Source organism: Phoenix dactylifera, chromosome 2 (assembly GCF_051530095.1).
Source record: "Phoenix dactylifera cultivar Ajwa chromosome 2, Ajwa_hap1_PhDact_Kaust_v1.1, whole genome shotgun sequence".
In the NCBI taxonomy this organism is placed as follows: Eukaryota; Viridiplantae; Streptophyta; class Magnoliopsida; order Arecales; family Arecaceae; genus Phoenix; species Phoenix dactylifera.
In genome coordinates this window covers 52,268,666-52,286,189 of record NC_143191.1, presented here as the reverse complement: position 1 = coordinate 52,286,189, position 17,524 = coordinate 52,268,666, and the positions used below count along the sequence as shown (strand labels likewise).

The 17,524-nt window shown below is 38.6% G+C and overlaps 1 protein-coding gene across 23 annotated transcripts in view; it reads right to left on the bottom strand.

Annotated features, from left to right (window-relative positions):
- PMS1 (DNA mismatch repair protein) overlaps window positions 1-17,524 on the bottom strand; it is a 65,718-nt gene that overhangs the window by 20,530 nt on the left and 27,664 nt on the right. For 14 of the 23 annotated variants that reach the window (XM_088716917.2, XM_088716916.2, XM_088716923.2 and 11 more), the window contains 5 exons: window positions 12,693-12,761; window positions 12,420-12,493; window positions 11,044-11,109; window positions 10,180-10,283; window positions 9,872-10,053 (listed from right to left, as the gene is read on the bottom strand). In XM_088716917.2, the coding sequence (XP_088573043.2) occupies window positions 9,872-10,053; window positions 10,180-10,283; window positions 11,044-11,109; window positions 12,420-12,493; window positions 12,693-12,761 (495 nt within the window). The remainder of the gene's footprint in view (window positions 1-9,871; window positions 10,054-10,179; window positions 10,284-11,043; window positions 11,110-12,419; window positions 12,494-12,692; window positions 12,762-17,524) is intronic. The other 9 variants (XM_088716938.2, XM_088716936.2, XM_088716945.2 and 6 more) reach the window with 3 other exon arrangements.

The window sequence follows — 17,524 nt, the reverse complement described above, 5'->3', positions numbered from 1 at the left end:
ACTAAAGTCCAAATCTTTAGGATTAAAATAAATCATATACTAATTAGTTGGGTTTTCCTTTATTTTTCAGATATGGTTAATTCATTGTCCCTCCGAACACTATTAGACAATAATAAGCTTAATGGTCCCAACTTCGATAGCTGGTATCGAAAGATGAAAATTGTATTAGAGTACAAGCGGATCTTGTATGTGATATTGGATCCTGCACCTGAAGAACCTACAGCTAATGCACCACATGCAATCAAAGACGCTTATCAGAAGTGGCTCAACGATCGCACTACAATGCGCTGCATCATGAGGGCATCGATGAATGACGAGTTTAGTCGAAAATTCGAGGAAGCGCAGCCAGTGGAAATCCTTCAAATGTTGGAGTCCTTCGGCACTCCTGACGATGTCGAACGACATAAGACCTCCTGCGCTATATTTAATGCCTGCATGAGGGAAGGGACATCAGTTACCGATCATGTATTGTACATGATCGAACAAATCGATTGCCTGAGTAAACTTGGCTTTCCTTTGCACGAGCAATTGGGAAAGGATGTCATTTTGAACTCACTTTCCAAGTCCTACCTGACCTTCCTTAGTCATTATAGAATGACCAAGCCTGAAGTATCCTATCATGGTTTGCTAGGTTTACTGCAGACCTATGAGAAGGATTACCAACTCCAAAAGGAGTTGGTGAATGTAGTAGGTGGGACTTCTGCAGGACGTTCTTCCTTTAAGAAAGAAAAGAAGAAGGTGCAGAAAACTCGTGTTAGGGGCTCTAAGCCCAGTCAGACTAAGAAGCAGAAAGCCCACAAGAGCAAGGCAGAGTGCTTCTTTTATAAGAAGCAGGGTCATTGGAAGCGGAATTGTCCGGCTTACATAGCGTCCCTTGATCCAAACAGGCCTAAGAAAAAGAAAAAAAACAGCAAACAGTTGCTGCACAAGATAATTATATGATAACACCGTGTAATTTTTCTGTTTATAATTCTACTACTTGGGTATTAGATACCGGAAGTCTAATCAATATTTGCAATTCGTTGCAGGGACTTCAAGTTAGTAGCAGATTCAAGAATGGCGAAAGATTCCTGAACGTTGGAGATGGAAAATCAGTTCCAGTCCTAGCTTTAGGAGTCATTGAGCTTGTTTTTGAATCTAGAGTAGTCATATTAGATGATTGTCATTATTGTCCAGCATTTTTGATGAATGTCATCTCTGTAGGTCTTTTGGCCAAAAATGATTGCTTATCAATAAAAGAAAATTTTTGTGATATCATTTTGAATGGCATTAAAATTTTTCGTGGACAATTGAAACATGGCATTTATACTCTATCACTGCCTGTGAATGTAATGTACACTTCTAATAAACGCCCTAAGTTAGATAATGTCAATTAAGCCTATTTATGGCATTGCCGGCTAGGTCACATAAACAAAAACAGGATAAACAGGTTAGCCCAACAGGGCATTTTAGAATCAATGATTGTGAATCATTGCCAACCTGTAAATCCTGTCTTCTTGGTAAGATGACCAAATCACCTTTTTCTGGAAAGAGTGAACGAGCCAGCGATGTTCTCGGCCTCATACATACTGATGTATGTGGACCTATGAACATAAGTGCCAGAGGTGGTTATGCCTACTTCATAACCTTCACAGATGACCTATCTAGTTATAGGTATGTCTATCTGATGAATCATAAGTCGGAATTATTTGAAACGTTCAAACGATTTCGTAATGAAGTAGAAAAACAGACTAAGAAGAGTATTAAGATCCTTCGGTCAGACCGAGGAGGAGAATATCTTTTTGGTAATTTTTTGACTTATCTAGAGGAGAATGGGATTCTCTCTCAATGGACCCCTCCAGGAACACCTCAGCACAATGGTGTGTCCGAAAGAAAGAATCGAACTCTGTTAGATATGGTTCGATCCATGATGGGGTTTACTAGTCTGCCTCTATCTTTTTGGGGTTATGCTTTAGAGTCTGCATGTATAATACTAAATAAGGTTCCAAGTAAGTCCGTTGAGAAGACTCCATATGAGATATGGACTGGACGTAAGCCGACACTTTCTTACCTTAGGGTTTGGGGATGTCCGGCTTATGTTAAACGTTTTCAAACTGACAAACTTGGTCCTAGGTCCGATAAGTGTTATTTTGTAGGGTACCCCAAGAAAACTAGGGGTTATTACTTCTACCTTCCTAATGAACAAAAGGTTTTTGTAGGACTAAAGGCAACCTTTCTGGAAAAGGAATTCCTTGGTGAAGAAATTGTTGCCTCTAAGGTTGAACTTAGTAAAGTTCAGTAGGTAGGAGAATTAACACAATCTATTGAACCCATTGAACCGGATTTGATTAGATCAAATCAGGAGCCCAGTGTACAGGCACCATTAAGGCGATCTGGTAGAGTACCGCGTCAAGTGGACAGATACTACAATTTTTTGGTCCATGACGCAGATCCTATTGAGCTCGATGAGAACAATGAGGATCTGATCACCTATATGGATGCTATACAGAGGTCTGACTCTGAGTTATGGCTTAACGCCATGAGATCCGAAATGGAATCAATCGAAATCAATAGTGTATGGACACTGGTTGATCCACCCGAAGGGATGAAACCCATAGGATGCAAATGGGTTTTCAAAAGAAAGAGAGGCGCAGACGGAAAGGTGGAGACCTATAAAGCCCGTCTGGTTGCCAAAGGGTATTGTCAACGTTATGGTATCGACTATGACGAGACTTTTTCTCCTGTGGCAATGCTAAAATCTATTCGGTTCATGCTTGCTATAGCAGCATATATGGATTATGAAATCTGGCAAATGGATGTGAACAGCTTTTCTAAATAGAGAGCTGGAAGAAGAGGTGTATATGATACAACCTGAGGGTTTCACTTCCACAGACGAGTCCAAAGTATGCAAGCTACAAAAGTCCATTTATGGACTTAAGCAAACTTCTCGAAGTTGGAACATACGTTTCGATAAAACTATCAGAACATATGGCTTCGTTAAGAACGAAGAAGAACCTTGTGTCTACAAGTGGGCTAACGGTTCAGTGATCACATTTCTTGTCTTGTATGTAGATGACATTCTCTTAATTGGAAATGACATCCCTGCATTACAAAATGTGAAACTCTGGCTGTCATCACAGTTCTCCATGGATGATCTGGAAGAAGCATCCTACAACCTAGGGATGAAGATCTATAGAGATAGATCTAAGAGGTTACTAGGATTGTCCCAATCCACGTACATCGATACTATGTTGAAGCGGTTCAACATGGAGAATTCCAAGAAGGGCTATCTTCTGATAGGCCAAGGAATTTCTCTCTCTAAGAAAGATTGTCCGACAACTTCCGAAGAGAGAGAGCATATGAGTAGAATCCCATATGCTTCTGCAGTGGGATCTATCATGTACGCCATGACATGTACGAGACCGGATGTTGCTTACTCATTAGCAGTAGCGAGTAGGTATCAGTCTGATCCGGGTGAGAACCATTGGAAGGTGGTGAAAACCAACCTTAAGTATTTGAGAAATACTAAGGACCAATGGTTAATTTATGGAGAATTTGATTTAAAACTTGTAGGGTTTACAGACTCTAGTTTTCAGTCAGACCATGATGACAATAAGAGTATGTCAAGATTTGTGTTTACCCTGAATGGAGGAGCAGTCTGCTGGAAAAGTTCAAAGCAGCATTCAGTAGCCGATTCCGTATGCGAAACAGAGTATGTTGCTGCATCAGATGCTGTAAAGGAAGCTGTTTGGATCAAGAAGTTCGTAAATCAACTTGGTATTGCTCCCTCAATCAATGGTCCAGTTCTTTTGTATTGTGACAACACTGGAGCCATTGTACAAGCGAAGGAGCCAAAGTCTTACCATAGAACCAAGCACATTCTGCGTCGCTACCACCTTGTACGAGAGATCGTGGAACGAGGTGACGTCAATCTTCAGAAGATCGATGGAAGGGAAACCTAACTGACCCATTCACTAAAGCCCTTTCTGTAAAGGAGTTCGATTATCACAAATCGAAGATGGATATTAGATACTATACAAATTGGCTTTAGTTCAAATGGGAGTTGGGAATTATGTCTAAAAGCCAATTTTTTGTTAATTGTAAGAAATTGGAGTTTGTATCTGTTTTATTAAAATGAATAAAATTTATTCTGGCATTTTTTTCATTTATCACAAGTGTTTCATCTTCAATTTGAACTCCTGTGTATTGTGATAAAGTCCTTAAGACTAATTTAGTGGATAAAGGAGGTTTTTATCATTTAGTCCTTAAACCAGTTCGCGACCAAATGATGAGCTATTAATTGGACGATAGCTATGTCAAGTATAGGTCATTGTGTGCCATTTAGTTGGTTGTCCTCTTAATCAAGAAGTGTGGAGACACTGTATGGCATACAGGTGAGATGTAGGAGTACATCATCACTGAATAGTGACTCACCTGCGGAGCACTCCACTGTCAGGAGTTAGCTCGCAAAGCGTATGGGCATAAGTACCCCTTAGATCTCAGACTATCACAGTGACTTACAAGCAACTCACTGTACTTAGGCACTAGACGACCTGAATTTTCAATTCGGGGATCGGAAGGATGCTGGGTGCAGTCAAGTACTCGCGAAGTCTGTGTATGAGTTAAGAAGGGATTGACCACTCCAGATTATAGGAGTTGATGTCTCGCTGTGTTTCAATTCAGTAAAACCTTGGCCAGGGTAAACCAAGTGATAGGTCACTTGATTTGATTATTTGAAATACACTATGGATGACAGGACCCAGAGGTCGACAGTCCACTCTGAGGTCATCTTGAGCATCGATGGTCATAGGGATGAATTATGCAGTAACCATACGTCTAGGTTCTTGAATGTTGCTTTGCGTATTCAACCTATCCAGACATCAGGTATCATTGCTAGATGGTCACCTCGATTAGTGCATGGAGTAGTCCATGTACTATCGGCTTAGTGTTCGAACCTATCGGAGTCACGCACATTAGTCAAGCTAAGTAGGAAGGTCTTGACCCAATTTAATTAAGAATTAAAATTATGGGTTATTTGAAATTGGTCTTGTCTATGTTCAGCTAGCACTGAACATGAGGTACATGCTAAATTTCATGGATGAACTAATTAAGTCTGTATTCAGGGTCAATCAAGTTTCAATTAATGTAATTAAACATGATTAGGACTCAATTGTTGAGACTGAGTTTGATTGGGTCTCAATTAGTGTAATTGGGCTCGATCACGATTTAATTGGGATTTAATTTCATATTTGTTTTGATCTAAATCGGACTTGGATCGAGCCAAGACTGGACCCAATTGAACCTCCTATGAATCGGACTCATGTGGAATTTTTTCGGGTCAAATCATTCAATTGGGCCATCAATTTGGTTTAGAACCAAGTGAATCAATTAGGCTAACCAATTTAATTGAACCGGCTGACCCAGTCCAATTTTTAATAACCTGTGGACCCATGGACCCGTGGACCAAAGCTCACATGGACCCTTAACTCTCTTTCCCATGGACCCTTAAGGTTTCTTGTGAGCCGCGATGGAGAAAAGCCTGGGAGGAGAAAACAGAGCCTTCTTCCTCCCAACTTCGTCTCCACACCACGTCGCCATCCGAACTCCGTTCGACTTGCCGTCTGGACCGAAATGTCCAGTTTTTGAACCGGCTACATTCCGGTTCAATTTGATTTTTGAAATCCGGCTATTATTGGATGGATTTACTGTTTTTCCCCACGTTTGTTTTTGAAACGAACGTTATGAATTCATAACGTATGGACTCGTAAAGGCAGTCAATTACTCCGATTAAATCCTCTCAGCATTGGCCTATAAGTAGGCCACCGTTTCCTCTCGATTAACAGATGAATTGTGAGTGAATCAGAGAGAAAAACTAGAGAGGATTAGTAAAGATTGAAGTCTCTGTCTGTGTATAAAACTCACGAAACAGAGAGGCTTAAACGGGAGTTCTGAAGAGAGAAGTGGTTTTTCTCTCTCAATCCTCTCTCCGGTGGTAAGCATCCAAATCCGGCGACGTGTCCTCTTCTTCCTTTCCTCTGTGATCGGCGTCCGAGCTCTCGGGCATACAGTGAAGATACGAGAGAGAAGGAAGAAGAAGGAAAAGAAAGAAAAGTGTTTTCTTCTAGGGTCCTTTTATGTAAAACATACCTCGTTCCCGCAGCGGAAGTTGGTCGAGGTAGGGCGGATCTAGATCTTTGAACGTTGCTTTGCGAGGCCTAGATCTGCAGGCTCTCTACTTCGCGCGCACGCCAAACTTCGTAGGAAGGTAGGATGGTGTCTGTATTTTGCAAAACCAGTTTTTGCAAAAGGACCCTACAAGAAAACACTTTTCTTTCTTTTCCTTCTTCTTGCTTCTCTCCTGTATCTTCACTGTACGCCTGAGAGCTCGGATGCCGATCACAGAGGAAAGAAAGAAGAGGACACGTCACCGGATCTGGATGCTTACCACCGGAGAGAGGATTGAGAGAGAAAAACCACTTCTCTCTCTCTTCAGAACTCCCGTTTAAGCCTCTATGTTTCGTGAGTTTTATACACAAACAGAGACTTCAATCTTCACTAATCCTCTCTAGTTTTTCTCTCTGATTCACTCACAATTCATCTGTTAATCGAGAGGAAACGGTGGCCTACTTATAGGCCAATGCTGAGAGGATTTAATCGGAGTAATTGACTGCCTTTACGAATCCATACGTTATGAATTCATAACGTTCGTTTCAAAAACAAACGTGGGGAAAAATAGTAAATCCATCCGATAACAGCCGGATTTCAAAAATCAAATTGAACCGGAATGTAGCCGGTTCAAAAACTGGACATTCCGGTCCAGACGGCAAGTCGAACGGAGTTCGGATGGCGACGTGGTGTGGAGACGAAGCCGGGAGGAATAAGGCTCTGTTTTCTCCTCCCAGGCTTTTCTCCATCGCGGCTCACAAGAAACCTTAAGGGTCCATGGGAAAATAGAGTTAAGGGTCCATGTGAGCTTTGGTCCACGGGTCCATAGGTCCATAGGTTATTAAAAATTGGATTGGGTCAGCCGGTTCAATTAAATGGGTTAGCCTAATTGACTCACTTAGTTCTAAACCAAATTGATGGCCCAATTGAATGATTTTTGATCCTAAAAAATTCTATATGAGTCCGACTCATGGGAGGTTCAATTGGCTCCAGTCTTGGCTCGATCCAAGTCCGACTTAGATCAAAACAAATACGGAATTAAATCCCAATTAAATCGTGATCGAGCCCAATTACACTAATTGAGACCCAATCAAACTCAATCTCAACAATTGAGTCCTGATCATGTTTAATTACATTAATTGAAACTTGATCGACCCTGAATACAGACTTAATTAGTTGTTCATCCATGAAATTTAGCATGTACCTCATGTTCAGTGCTAGCTGAACATAGACAGGACCAAATTTCAAATGACCCACAATTTTAATTCTTAATTAAATTGGGTCAAGACCTTCCTACTTAGCTTGACTAATATGCGTGACTCCGATAGGTTCGAACACTAAGCCGGTAGTACATGGACCACTCCATGCACTAATCGAGGTGACCATATAGTAATGATACCTGACGTCCAGATAGGTCGAATATGCACAGCAACATTCAAGAACCTAGACGTATGGTTACTGCATAATTCATCCCTATGACCATTGATGCTCAAGATGACCTCAGAGTGGACTGTCGACCTCTGGGTCCGGTCATCCATAGTGTATTTCAAATAATCAAATCAAGTAACCTATCACTTGGTTTACCCTGGCCAAGGTTTTACTGAATTGAAACACAGCGAGACATCAACTCCTATAATCTGGAGTGGTCAATCCCTTCTTGACTCATACACAGACTTCGCGAGTACTTGACTGCACCCAGCATCCTTCCGATCTCTGAATTAAAAATTCAGGTCTAGTGCTTAAGTACAGTGAGTTGCTTGCAAGTCACTGTGATAGTCTCAGATTTAAGGGGTGCTTATGCCCATACGCTTTATGAGCTAACTTCCGACAGTGGAGTGCTCCGCAGGTGAGTCACTGTTCAGTGATAATGTACTCCTACATCTCACCTGTATGCCATACAGTGTCTCTACACTTCCTGGTTAAGAGGACAACCAACTAAATGGCATACAACGACCTATACTTGACATAGTTATCGTCCAATTGATAGCTCATCATTTGGTCGTGAACTGGTTTAAGGACTAAATGATAAAAACCTCCTTTATCCACTAAATTAGTCCTAAGGACTTTATCACAATACACAGAAGTTCAAATTGAAGATGAAACACTTGTGATAAATGAAAAAATGCCAGAATAAATTTTATTCATTTTAATAAAACATATACAAACTCCAATTTCTTACAATTAACAAAAAATTGGCTTTGGGACACAATTCCCAACAATTAAAAAGTCAGAACAAATTAATACTGAAATGGGAATCTCTTAGAGATTCTTGATTGAAACTAAGCTAACAATGCCCCATTGTTGTGTCTTTTAGGTTATTAAGTTCCAACTAGTTTACCAAACCCAAGGGATAGGAAAGCATAATGGAAATATAGAGATTCTCATATATTAACAATAGAAATACTGGTTTCAGAAGATGGAACATCATTTTTTTTTAAAACAAGACATGGAGAATTAACTGGACTGTTGTGGTTGGAACAAGGAGGGCATGCTCTTGACAAGCAGTCAGTTACACAATCTTTTGGGAGTAATAAGAGTGTTTCTTATTTCTCAAAATGTGAGAGCATCCAGTATACTCAAGTTTCTTATATGAAGCAAGTTTCCAAGAAACTGCTCAAGGTTTAACAAAAATCTGCTCTACATCCCCTAAATTCTAATAATCCACATGTGCTTCTAGGTAACCTGAGAGAGGCACGATTAGTATCTTTTTGTTGCTAATTTCAGATATTCTGGTGAAAAAATAAAACTAAACCAGAAAGGCAGAAGGCATAAAGAACAAGTACTTCATTCGAGTCATAAATTTTCAGATAAGCCATGTCTACATAGAGGTCTTGTCTATGATATCTGCTATCTTGTGGGAGAGTTGGACTCCTTCCGAGCCATGCATGTCTTTCGGGAGACAAACAGTGCAGCGGACTGGATCACCACATTCGCAGCACACCACTCTGGGGCCGTCCTATGGAGGGGTTTGGAGCAAGTGCCGGCGGCACTAGAGCGTGTTTTGCTTGATTATTCCGGGCATTCTCATGGTTTGTAGTGAGATGCCGGTACACACACAAAAAAAAAAAGGTCTATGGGCTTTCTGAAAAGGATCTGCTCCACAAGTACAATGTTAACAGGGTCCAAAACTTTCATCCTATTTCTATATTAGTTGAACTCGTTGGAATTGATCGAGATGCCAGCTATTTCCATAGGGTGGTCAATCATCTACTACATAGGCTCTGGCCTTTCCCTTAGGATTAATAGACAATTAAAAATTTTTCATGCCTTAGATAATGCTAAAGATTATTTTTACAGAATAAAGATACAGAAACTCTCATAAAAACAAAGGCAATAACAGACAAACATAAAACACCATGAATGTCTAAACACTGGAATTGCACCAAAAAGTGTCCTCTAGCACAGTCAATATTATGCCATTCATCAGCATCATCAAGTAGTTATCATATCACTGCTAATTAAACAAATGGAAATATATATCAAAAGAACTTTAAAAAGCATTGATATTTCTGTTATTACTTATACAAGGGGAAAACATGAACATTCTTTAGAATGCTTTTGGTTATCACAGGACTTTATTAGCATGTATGTGCAATGAATTAAGTTTTAGTTAAACGATTTCTCAGATATGTCAATGTAACAAGTTCAATTTTTCAAATGACTTATAAAATATACTAGGACTAATGTAGACATGCCAATTTGTTGTCCATTAAGCCTTATTGGTTACCCGCTGCATCTCTTTTCTTGTCAGTGGATCACCAATCATAACAGATGTCCGGCAAGCCCGTGAAGCCAACATAGCACGAACTCTTGATGGACATAGAGAATCAGAAGTGTCCATTTTGTAACTGCCAATTATCGAGCAATCTTCTTGATTATCAGCAAGGGTACAAATAAGATCCTTCACGTCTGTGTCAGAGAAAGCAAAACAAAACAAAAACTCCAGATAGTACATTTTATTCGAATACTCCTAAATTCTGGGATATAAATACAGTAACTACAGAACGACCAATTCAAATCTACAAGCATGATTACCTTCAGCTCCAAATGTTATGTTCTTACTGAATGGAACAGCCTTCACTAGAAATCGATGGCCAGGTGGGGCATGAGCATCCTCCATCAAAACAAACCCATTTCTCCTTATAAAAAGCAAAGAAACTGTAAGTGCAAACGCCATAGACACACGACTCGAATTAAGAATGCTGAAATTTGATAAATGCAATGAAAAGCAGGACATCTTGACTCTTCAACAAATTTACAAAGTTTTGCATATAAAAATTTTCATGGGGCTGAAAGAACCGAAGGATGTTAGAAACAACTACACTTTGTAGGTAATACTACTCAAGAAGAGGTAAAAAGTATGAGTTCATACCATGTAACGTATTCTTGGGAAAGGAATAAGTATGCCAAGATCAAAGTCACCTTTAAAAGAAATGCAGTTTCTTACGGCAAAGCATGCATTCTCTATGTTCTACCTCCTAATGCTCGTAACATGGGACCCTTGAGCAAGTGTTTAAAGTGACATGAAGTGGAAGAGGAAGTAACGCCCAAAATGGCATCTAGGCCCCACATAATAAAAATTATAAAGAACTAATGCTAACTGAATCTGCATTGGCTTCTTAGAATCTCAGTGAAAATGAATCTTAAATGAAAGAAGAACAAGAGCCCAAACAGTACAACCAGGCTAATATGGATATCATTAATTTATGATAACTCTTTTTTTTATCAGCAATAACCATGATAAAATAAGAAAACTACAAAACTTTTCTATCTCTAGCAAAGATAAATGGCATAGCAATTCTCTGAAGATGTATCTAGCATCGTAGTATAAATTATAATAGACTAACAAAGTGATCCTACCTTGAATTACATAAAGAAGTGTGGAAACAAAATATATACCTGATTACTTCCATGTGCATAGAAGCTACTACTTCCTCTTCTGGTGATAATTCCAACCTCATTGGCCTTAATATATACATGCATTACAAAAGAAAGAGAAGAGTCAAGACGTAAATAAACAAGTACAAATTTGACTAGATAAAACATTGCCCTTGCCACCAGGTTACAAGTTCAGAAGGAAACACACACAAAACAGTGCTACTACAAGTATTTTTTCATATATAAGTTACAAGTATTTAATTGAAGTTTTTGAGGATTAAGAAATACATGCATTTTATGAGCCAACAGTTATGGATGCTTCAATGACCATCACTTTCACCATTAATAGGCAAGAAATGGAATAAGAATACAGACCACATTTTAAAGCTTTTTTTTGTTAAATTTCAAAGCCCTTTTTAAGGGAAAAAAGGCCTTGCTTTTCTTTAATCTTTGTAAAACTTACACCTCTGTCTAACCAAATGCCAGTTCCTTGAAAAACCAAAAAATACTTATAAACCACCTTCTGTTTATATTTTTCTTTAACTAAAAAATAAAAACTTAAATTTTCTTTCTAGTATTGCTTTCTATGATGTCATTCTAGTGCTAGATGTCTAGAGAGCATGGTACCCACAACCTATGCACATCTTAGTCTAACCAACCACTAAAATATTCCATAATTTAATTTGTATTGAACAAAAGAATAATGAATGCATATCCCAATCTTTTGTACTGCACCTGGAAACTTAACAGTAAATTATTATAAGATAAATCATGGTTGTTAGGTAGACTCTCCAATAAATTCTGTTCAAGACATGGCATGTAAATGACTAGGTCGACCTTTAGGGTTAGGAAAACCGGGGTTTACTGTCCGGTGACTCCTGTCACAGGACGTAGGACACATTGCATGTTTTTGGCAACCATAACAATGTAGGGGTTTGAAAATTCTGCTTTTAAGTTTTTGTGGAAACTATTGGTAGTCCAAAAGGGCTCAAGGGGTGATTGAATGATCAATAATGGGCAACAGTTAACTTGGTGATGCTCAGGTAATAGGCCTGATTTAAGAAAAAATATATCGGAATATGCAAGTCCCTCGCAAACCATAGTAGTTGATGCTACACTTCTTTCCCTGGTAATTGTTACATTCCTAATAAAACCACAGCCTAGATACTTTAGTAATCATATACATCTTTTATTGTGGAGAACACATAGGAAGCATAGGATGGCTTGTTATAGTGGTTTCCCTTAATAAGATATCACACCTAAGCATGCTTAGTTTCTGAAGAGATGATCCCATGTTAATTATTTAGCTGCTATCAGTTTCTTATGAATATCACAAATTTGCACTTTTATCACAAAAGAATCACATAACGTATCAAAATGATTATCTCCATACTCACTGAAGTAGGGGCTGTAGGTTCAAGGTGGTTGATTGTGAGAGTTGCTCGAAATTACATTTTTCATCTGCAGCATGCTGTAGATAATGAGAGCAAAAGGTTGTGAAACTGTCAGTTCAAATTCGATGCACATAGCATAATCTAATTACCATGCCATGAAAATGGTCGTAATTAGGACTTTCGGATTCGAGTCACACATTATTCATTAACAATGTTTGCATGTGCACAATATGAGTGGTTCAAGAAAGTACTTTGATGTCAAAGAAAAGACATCACCTGATCTACAATAAATAAGTCATCGTCTAACTTTCCAATAATAAATCCAAGATTGAACTGCCCAACAACCTGAAACATGTCCTCATATTAAAAGGAAAAAAATCAAAGCCCAGATAAACTGAGTAATTAAAACTAAAGCAAGAGTAATGAACATGTAAAGAGAAGAAAGAAAAATAAAACAAAGGAAGAGATGAGGGTATAGGTATCTCTGATCACCTACAAGCATCACTCAATTGCACTAAGATAAAGAAAAAATCCATCTATCAACTCTTAGTTTTAACAGATAATCAGGTAGGTCTTCCCATCTGCCATGTAGCATATAAGGCCTCCTTTTGCCTAGATTTGCCTTCGCTGGGAATTTGATGAGAATTTCCAGGGGGTTGACGTCATACTAACAACCAGCTGTAAAAGCAGTTCAGTCCATTGATCCTTCTCATCTTTGAGTTCTGCTCAGTAATCAACCTTATCTTTTATTGGGAAATGGTAATGACGTTGAGCAAATAATTAAGTTTTCTCTGCAAAATATTTTCTATATGAAAGAATATAACCCTGTTGAGAAAAACCAGCTCAACCATGTAGTAAGAATGAAAATGATAAGACTCTAAATCTAGGATTTAGGTGTTGGCATGTTTCATTTTATAATGTAGTGTTGTACAAATCATGCTGGCCAGTTATGGCATGGTAATTGGGTCCATAATGCTGTATCGTACTGTCCTACTTCATGATTTGTTCTCCCTGGCACAGACCCTTTCTTTTAATTATGAACATTGCATATTACCAGGCTTGCGACTAGCATATACTACATGTTGCCATCTGATAGATAGTACCATCGCATGCCAACCCACATGCAACAGGTGTGCAACAGAATCTATTCAATCCTTCCTCCAAAATATGCTTACATTAACCCTGAACTTGCAAGAATTTAACCATAACACTTCAAAAATCAAAATGACCAAAAACACCCACAGTGACCTAGGTACTCCCACATCACTGCCTAGACCCCCACAATGTGTTTTCAAGCTGCAACAAATATTCTACTGGTTTCCAAGTCTCTATTTCTCTAATAGTCGTCCAAAAAGTCACTCTATTTGGGCTGCACCTCTGTATGGGCTTATGAGATGCTGGCACACAGTTAAAAGTATTAATCCACATCATATCTGAATTCTTAAATATTGAGTTGTGGTGCCACCAGCATAATAAATAACTACCTAATTTTGAGTTCAATTATCAACATGTATTAATGTTGTATTAGTTAATTGCTCTAACCATCATCAAACTGACAAAAACATTACCAAGGATATGGTGAGGCATAGGATATAATTAAACTTATAAAGCGTGCCAAAAAAAAGAGCATCTTCTTGTAAGATTCAGTTTCTTGAATATTTTATTTTATTGATAATTTTTGGTCTAGCATTATATATTCTCTATGGCGATGCATAAATAAGGATCCATATGGTATTAGAGAAGTATCATAAGTAAAGCCTAAAATGTCAGTTCTTTCACTAAAAACCAATCCAAAATAGTCAAGATAAGGGGAAAATTGAAGCTTTACATCAATCTCCACTTTCCTATGAAGTGTCCATTTAAATGCTGCATGTTTCAAGTGTCAATGTGCACAAGATGACAAGACCTTGGATTGAAGAACATGATATAATGCAAATTATTAATGGATACAAACACAATATACAATGCTTAAAATTTTTGTTCATTTATAACCTGAAAAAGCATTAAAACATATACTCACACCCTCTTCTTTTTTATGGAACTAGACTTGCACCCTCAAACATTCCAAAAGAAAGAAAAGGGTATAACCACCCATATATATATATAACAAATGCCCAGAGTCTGATTAGTCAAACAAGCATTTTAAGGTAATTAAGATGGACTGCCAAAATAGAATTAAAATAAACAATCAGCTAACAGTAAACACCCATTTTTTTAAAAAAAATGGATATATAAGTCATTAAGGGCTGACTCGGATGTTGGAAGATCTGATCAGATGTCAGAAGATCTTATCACTCTGATAGATCTTCTAACGGGGCCTCTCTCTTTTTAAAACATGACTGACACTATGGTGGAAAGATTTAGGAGCTACTGTGGTTGCTAACCAACCCCTGTTCTTTTGGGATAACTAATCACTTCTATGAGGTGATTTATCTAATTCTAAAAAATAGGATCAGTTACTCCTCTGGCCTCCCCAATCACCTCCAAGTATCTTCTTTCTGTCGTAATTTCAAAGTTGATGCCCTGCTTGAATTTCTTATCAGTCGATAAGACCTTCCAGCATCCAAAGAGGACCTAAGTGTTTGTTAGATGCTTTAATTCGAATATACAATGTCAGCAAATTGGGGCAACCAAACCTCAACTGAAAATTTGGCTGGTTAAAGTAGTGTATGTAACTTACCATAGTTGAAATCCTGAATTTCCTAAAAAGAGCTGATCTATTATAGCAATGCTAAAACATGTCATTCTTTTCTCTATTCCTCCTCCAGATTCCAGCAAATAATGGTTTTTCAATCAGAAAAATGGATGCTTCAGAACGCTATATAAAGATGGGAAGTCTGGATGAATAATATTAAACTAAAATATCATTGTTAAGGTCAGAGTGATCATGCAGGAGAGTCTAACAATTATCCAAAATATGGGATACCATAACAAAATCTAATTCATAAACTCCCAATAAATTAAAGACATGGGAACTCTGTGACAACTTTTGTTTTCTCTCTGACCCTTCTCAACTCCCTACATCACAGGTCCTCCAGCCAAAATGTCAGAACATTTATTGATAGATAAGAGATGCTAGGAATTGCTATATTTTATAGCAAAAGTATCACATACAACACCTTAATGGTTTTTATGAAAACTAGTTTTTGTGATATTAAACAAATCTCAACTCCGGAAGCGCATTTTGCAATATTAACATGCCCATTCTGATTCCCATGCCCAAAAACTTAGAATGGTAGTCAACTGGTCATCATTGTTGGAAATTGTGTCATGAAAGACAATCGTCAGCCTGTTGATGATTGAATTGTATATGAATTAATGAAATTAATAAAAGTTATTTGGCAAATGTTTCATTACATATTTTGCATCTTCGTGAACTCAAGTAATGTAATGAAGTCCTTAGGACTCTATTAAACGATAAAGGAGGATTTATCAACAAGTCCTTAAACTAGTTCGCGGCCAAACGATATGCTATCACTAGGACAATAGCATTATCAAGAATAGGTCGTTGGGTGCCATATACGTTGGTTGTCCTCTTAACCAAGGAGTGTAGAGATACTGATATGTCACACAGGTAAAGTATAGGAGAACACTTCATTGAACGTGACCAGCTCCGGAACGCTCTGCTGTCAAGAGATGTTCCGAGTGGATATGGGTATAAGTATCCCTTAGACCTGAGATCACCACGGTGACTTGCAAGCAACTCACTGTACTTTGGCACTGGACTATCTGAATTTCTAATTCAGTGATGGAAGGCTATTAGGTGCAGTCAAGTACTTGCGAAGTCGGTGCGTGAGTCAAGATGGAATTGACCCCTCCTGGAGATAGGAAATAATGCCCTTGTGTTCAATTTAGCAAAACCTTGGCCAGGGTAATCTTTGTGAGGAGTCACGGAATTTGTAAAGTTGAAACACATTTTGGATGCACTGATTAAAGAGTTGACAGAACTCTAAAGTCATCCTAGGCATTTGAAGTCATAAGAATTAATTATACGGTAACCATAGTCCAAGGATTTCAGAATATTACTTTATAATTATTCAGCCTATCCGGACGTCGAGTACCATTGTTAGATGGTCACTTCGATTAGTACAGGAAGTCGATCTTGTGCTACCGGCTTAGGTTCAAACCTATGGGGTCACACGCATAGAAGTTTCTAGGTTGATCAAATGGCTGATCGACGATTAAAAATCGTCCAGGGGCACATCGGTCAATTCGATTGACAAATTACCCAAAGAAAAAGTTGCAGTAAAATAATTATTGAATTATTGAAGGATTAATTAGCAATTAGATTGCTAATAAACTCAATTGATTCAGGGTTTGACCTAATTGGATTGGCTTCGATCCGAGTTGATTAGGCTTCGATCCGAGTTGATTAGGCTTGACCCGAGCCTATTAAAAGTCCTTATTTGATAAGGATTCTAAGTTCAAAAATACAGAAATTGATAAGAAGAATCCCTAAATTTTAGGACCCTAACTTTCTTTCTTGAAGAAGAAAGACACCTCATCCTTATCCCTAAAATTAGTGGCGCCTTTCCTCTTTATTTTTGGCGTAAGGAAAGAGGAGGCGTGGGGCTATTTTTCAAAAAAATATGGCGCTTCAAATCTTCCTAAAAAGATTGGAATCAAATCCTTAATTTATAGGGACAGCGTGGCGCATGAAGCAGGGTGGCGTGCGGCTAAAGTTTGGGGCACATGAACCCCCTAATTTTTAGGGATTCATGGCGCAAAATTAAAAGAGGATTTGTTCACCTCTTAGCTGCCGATTCACTAGAATTTTTTGAAAATTTTATCAGCCAAATTCGTTGGCTAAAATAGATGTGAGGCATGGGGGGTCTTTTGGCTATAAAAAGACCCCCATGCCTAGGGTTTGAAAGACATGGTCTTTAGAAAGGGTTCTGAATTCTGGACAAATTCTGAGAGCCAGCCGCCCTCTCTCCTCCTTCTCCTTCATCTCCATTCTTCATCCTCTCGAAGAAGAATCAAAAGTTGAGTGCTTCGAGGGAGAAAAGTTCAGCCACTGCAGCACCTCTACGTGAGCTAGCACTCCTGCAGTTGTGGATCATCCTAGAGCTTCGCGTGGACTATCCGTAGAGGCCGGACGCGTGTGC